Source organism: Diadema antillarum, unplaced genomic scaffold (assembly GCF_040938485.1).
Source record: "Diadema antillarum isolate AM-2024a unplaced genomic scaffold, OU_Dant_1.0 seq00001233_RagTag, whole genome shotgun sequence".
Lineage (NCBI taxonomy): Eukaryota > Metazoa > Echinodermata > Echinoidea > Diadematoida > Diadematidae > Diadema > Diadema antillarum.
The window spans coordinates 513837-519836 of record NW_027272021.1 but is presented as its reverse complement, the minus strand read 5'-3'; the positions used below and the strand labels follow the sequence as shown (position 1 = coordinate 519836).

At 35.2% G+C, this 6000-nt stretch overlaps 1 protein-coding gene across 10 annotated transcripts in view; it reads right to left on the bottom strand.

Moving 5' to 3' along the window:
* Positions 1-3947: 3947 nt before the first annotated feature.
* Positions 3948-6000, bottom strand: part of LOC139745071 (neurobeachin-like) — a 444680-nt gene continuing 442627 nt past the window's right edge. For all 10 annotated transcript variants that reach the window (XM_071655484.1, XM_071655489.1, XM_071655485.1 and 7 more), the window contains one exon: positions 3948-5041. In XM_071655484.1, coding sequence (XP_071511585.1) covers positions 4951-5041 — 91 coding nt within the window. In that variant the 3' untranslated portion in view covers positions 3948-4950. The remainder of the gene's footprint in view (positions 5042-6000) is intronic.

Below are 6000 nucleotides of genomic sequence, written 5' to 3'. Positions count from 1 at the left end.
TTACTAACTAGTTATACTGAGAGCAATGAAGCAAAGAAAGCTGAAAACTAAATAAAAAAGTACAAAAGTCTAGTCTTAAGAAAACAACATCAAACTATAATAAATTCTGCTGCAAAGTGCAAAGAGAAATAGGTGCTCAGTCTCATTACAGTTACACACTTTGAATTAAAAGACTGAAAAGCATAAAATTCTGCCTATCTTATAAAGGCTTTGCCTTGTTTAAGTCACACCACTATGATGCAATGACACACCAATATACTGAAAAAGTTCCCAACCAATGTTTACAGAACAAAAATCTAACAATATATTAGTTCATGGACACATAAAAAAAAAAAAAAAAATCATTTTTCAAATTTGCAGTCTTCACCTACAAAATGAAAGCCTACATGTCTTTGTCATTTTCTGGTATGTGGCATTTATTAAGCAGGAGAAATCACAGAAAAAAAAATCCCTTGAGTTGAAGTGGTAACCATAAAACAGTACTTTCAATTAATGAATGAATTAATGGTAAAATGTAGATGGCACAGCATTTACTCTGTGTCTCCATTTACTTTGTGTTCTGAAGGGGTTATAAAAAGGAAGGAGCAATTTCTTAACTCCATCTTCTTTTGTAGATCCATATTATCAAAAATTGTCCATACAAAAAATGGCATTCATTTTTTAAGGCTTGTGGGCAAAATTCACACTAGAACCCCCTTGAAAAACAAAATAACAAAAACAATACAAAAAAAAAACAAACAAAAAATGCTCCACAACAGCATATTTGTCTCATTTAAGATCACACAATAAACAAACGACACAAAGAATCAACCTGGACCTGTCTTAATCAAACGATGTGAGAAAATCAGAAGTGTTACAATAAACAAAGAGCTTCACCTCAGAATCTCTAAAAAATATCAACAATGATTTACATGTGGTCAACAGGACACAGTCTTCTTTTCTTACAGTGGATCAAAATGAGTCAAACGGAGGTGGTACAAAACTCTCCAGATGCTCACACTTTGACCCCTGTGAACATGGAACCCAATCAATTGGTTGAAAAATAACAAGCCTGGCCTGACAGAACAAACGTTGGCTGTGCCTTCAGATAGCTCTTACCAACTAGGACAGCTAAAAAAAGGTCATATTGGAATTCATTACAACTACTCTTGTGCTGCTAAACAATAAGCATTCAAAACAGTCAACTGGAATGACTCATAAGAAAAGGTTAACTTCATGTTTAAAGGAATCAATACAACAGAATGTTTGGGTACTATACATGTATATTCCATTAGATTCTAGCTACTTTGAAGTTTTATTATATTACACTATAAGCAAGTAATTGCACATCATTATGAAATGAATACAAAAATGAAATCACTGCTTCTTTTGTCAGCTTGCTTTGTTTGTTTGATTTTTTTTTCTTTTAACCACAGAGGTTTGATTAATTTCTTCATCAGAAGGGTTACCAAGAAAGTCAAAAACTTGATTACTAGTTTGAGGAACAGCAAGAAAGGTAATGCAGGATTTGTTTTCCATCTGTGATCACTAAAAAAAAAATCATATATAGCAGGAACAAATACAGGTGAGATTAGTATATTCATTGGAAATCAAAATTTTGCAACCTTAATTACAATATCTTTCTTATTTTTGTTTTGAACACCTCAGATGATATACATTTTAAAACATGGTATTTTCTGACTTTTCTTGTTTCTCCACATCTTTGTAATTTGCCTAAATTACATTGGTCCACATGATTCAAAATATATGGGATCTGCGTATTCAACAATTCACAACAAAATGGAGCTTTTCACGTCCTATTTCTGTATATGATAGGGCTTCACCAATGACTGGATATGAATACAAAATTACTTTGTATTAAGGGATACTGCTGTAAATCAAAGTATTCTAACACATCAGAAATAATAGCATGGGTTTTTAAAAATCCACCGAAAAAATGAAAGAAATGAGTAATTGGAATGAAGTAATGGTGGGAGCATAAAAGTAGGTAGAAAGTAAACATTCTGGTTTGAAAACTGCTGTCAAACTATGTATCCCGACACAAAGCAGAATCTGGACAGCACGTAGCACCACTGGCTGCAATCTCATGTCCAGTGATTTATCTTGAATTTTGAAACAAACAAGGGGCCACTTGATGAGGCTTTTTGGCTGACATGAAATAGATTCACAGCAATCAAAAAAGTCTAACCTCTCTTTTCAAAATGTCACAATTCAAAGTGCCAACACTGAAGATAGAAACACAGAATGATAAGAATAAACTACTGTCAGCCTTTCCTTGTTTAGATTGTACGCATGATCTCCAGATCATGTAAGCAAGCATTTTGATTGGCAATGCAGTGGTCGATTTTTCAGGTACCCACATTGCTCATGGGGCAAATTATAAAGTGAGTTAGTGTGTCAACACAAGTTTTGATCTTTTTCCACTTAAAACCCAAAGAAGAGTCCATCTTGAATAGCTATAGAAGAGTCTATACATCTTATTGTAACCCTTTTCTCACATATCACCTACTGCTAAATATTCTTTGTTGTCTTCTTCTGATTACACACAAAATCATAACTTGTACCATGGCAGTCCCCTTGCTCCAGCATTTCTTTATATCAAATCATGGCGCAAAAACTGAGAAAGCAGCAAGCATTATAACATCAGTCCTACTTTAGAGACATTCACATATGAGCATTCTTGAATACTAAAAAAGGACACTTCTAAAGTGTAAAACTGCGGGCGGACATGGACTTGCACAAAACAATGAGGATACCATGTAGCATGTGATGCAAGACCCTCTTGAACATTCCGGAGATTCTTTCAGAAACCTCCATCATTTCAGTTTTCTCAGTATATCTCTGCCCCTCTTTCTTCTTGGAAATCAGTTCAACTCAATATCACATGTACACTTTTATGAGATTATACAGTGTCCTCAAACACTCCGATATGTGCACAGTATCTACAATTATACACTGCTTTTATGTATAAGATATGAACAAAGCACTGAATATTTGTAAATATTTCCAGCAATATTTCATGATTACATCGTATTTGTTGTACAGGAATTTTTGACTAGTTTTGATACATCAGTAATGGAAAGAAAACAAAACCAAGGATTTTCTGGGGTAGTACATGTGTGTGCATATGTATATATACACACACATACATATATATGAGGTTATATGTATACAAATAATTAATTTGTTGATCCAATTTTCACAATAACTATTCTCTTGCATATTTTATCAACAATGTACTACATGTACGAAATTTTCATCGCAGAAGACAAAAAGATAACGTTCAGATACAAATATAACTTTGTAGTCATTATGATAAAAAAACAATGTCACACCTAGTAGCACTTAAACATGCATCACATATTTTTTTCTTGCTTTTAACAGTCATGAAAAAATTTCAGTGTCCACACAACTTTGGTCAGTCATGTACATTACACACACCTCTTATTGTAAAATGTTGCTGTCTAAATTGAGAGTGCTGGACAGGAAGTCAAGAAGCATTTTGTCTAGGACGGGCAAAACTATTTTAGTTCTTGACACCAACAAGATTATGCATCAAAGTAGCTCACCTGTCTATTGCATTGACTACATACATCTTATGAGAGAGTGAAGAATCCAGTGTTAAACATACTTTTCCCTTTCACTCTTTCAAATAAGAAATAATCTGGCTTGAAAAGAAGGAAGAAACGAAGTGATAGTTCAGCTCAATATCCTTATTTAGAAGTACGGTTGCTCCGAGTAATGAATAACAGATTTACAATTATATAAATGATTCAACATCTACATAAAAAGCAAAACAACAAAAGGGATAATATGGAGACAAACCCATGTGATACACATTATGATGACCTATTCTATTTCCCTAAATATTTTCACTTCCTTTCCCTGATATTAAGAGAACCACCTTTTTGTACATCATAAAGATCCTTGATACAATTGTACTAATTTCCATGTGTATCCGACATCACTGAATAAAGATACATTTTTTTGGATAATTCACAAAAGTTGTCAAGAGCACGACCACCACTCCTCATCAACCATCATCCATCTTTGTCCAAAGAATGGATGAGCATTAAACCCCTCAACACCACCACCACCATCATCAGAATGCTATTGACTTGGTATGCAAACTGGTTGCCATGGTTACTGTCAGGCTTCGTATATTCCTAAAGAGAAGTACTGCAGGTGGAATGTTATCGATCATGACGAGGAATTTTCACAAAGTCCTCGAAGACACTACACTAGACAAAAATGTCCACAGCTCCTCTGCGTGAAATGAATAACAATGTTCTTTAAAAAAAGAAGAAGAAGAAGAAAAAAAAAAACTAGCACTGTTCCTATCTAATTTCATGGGAAATCTGACAATAACTTAGGTAAAAAAACATCTGATGACGTCCTAGGGGCTTATTTGAAACATTAAAGTACAAATGTAAGTGTACAGATATTCTTTTTTTATCGATGGTGAAAAAATAGGAACAATGGCATAACTTTGGCTCAGTTTGTTTTGAATAATGAAGAAATAGTCATAAGCATTGCACACTCAGAGAGAGTGCAAAAGTTAATCATGCACACCCATATCAAAGAATCATTCTTTCACACTGACACATTTTTTATTTTCCCTACGAGGGAGGTAGGCAAGTACCACTAGTCTGCTGAGAAGACTCACCTATTCCACATCATTTATCTACCTTTCTTTACAGACCTTTGATACCGCTACATTCCTGCAAATATGTATCAATATGCTTCTCTGCAATTTCATAGCTTGAGCAGAATGAACCCTGCTTCACTGCATTTAAAATTACAATGAGTATAATTATATTCATATATGTATTTGATAATTTGTGTGCGTTTCGCTGCAATTCTGCTATGATAAGCACAAGATGAGATTAAGGGAATGCCCTCCTGTGTGCTGTACGTGTTCCAAGGGTTGGGGGTTGGGAGTTGGGGAGGCTAGTATGCCTCCCTGTACTCATGGTGCCACTTTTGGAAGTTGACGTGAAAGGCCACAATGCTACCGGTTGCCATGCCAGCGATGATCGTCCTGAAATGAAGAGAAGAGAAAGGAGCAGATGCACATTATGGAGGCACAAGGGTGACTGTACACCAGAAAGTATTACCATGTCCCCTCACCAGCGGATAGGACCTCAAATTCATTCACCCTAAACTTGAATCTACATCAAGTTGGACAGTCCATTCAGGTGTAACACTACCTCGGTCAAACAGGAAGGCCATAGTGACACTATATGGATATTAAGTCTTACCACTTTGGCATTGACAGTTAATTTCCAGACATCTGTGCCAATCAGTGAAGCACAGTAAGGTTCAAGCCTGTCAAAATTTTCTTATCAACATCTCATGAATGCCTTTCTTGATTTTGTTCCAGTTCAAGACTGTGAAATCTCTCTCTTTCCTAACCTTTTTCAGAATTCTTTCAAGGTGTTTGTTATGAATATTTATTTTTACAGATCTATAAAGCATTTGTACATTACATACAATACAGGTTTACAAGTGAAATCCATCACATTATCTACATATCTTCTTGTCTTTCTTTCTTTCTATCTATCTATCTATCTATCTATCTATCTATCTATCTATCTATCTATCTATCTATCTCTACGTCTACTAATATATAATTATGTCTGAAATAACCTCATGATAACTACTATGTGAAGACTAGGAATTCCATCTCTTGATACTGTACTAGTGGACTGGGAATTAATCCCCTTCAAACCTACTCCAGGAATGATAAAACATAACATATCCAGAATTCTCCTCTCTTAACCTTGACACCCATGTACAAAGCTATGTACTGTATCAATCACCTTCCCCCATTCACCGTTGTTTATACACGAGGCTTGACACCAAACACCAAACACCACTATATCTTTCCCTCCCCTTCATGGACTAAAATGTGTAGACACAACACTGGGAGCATTGCAGTGTGGAGAATACACCTCTGGACTTTATAAACGGACAGAAGATCCTGTCAGGAGTGGATCC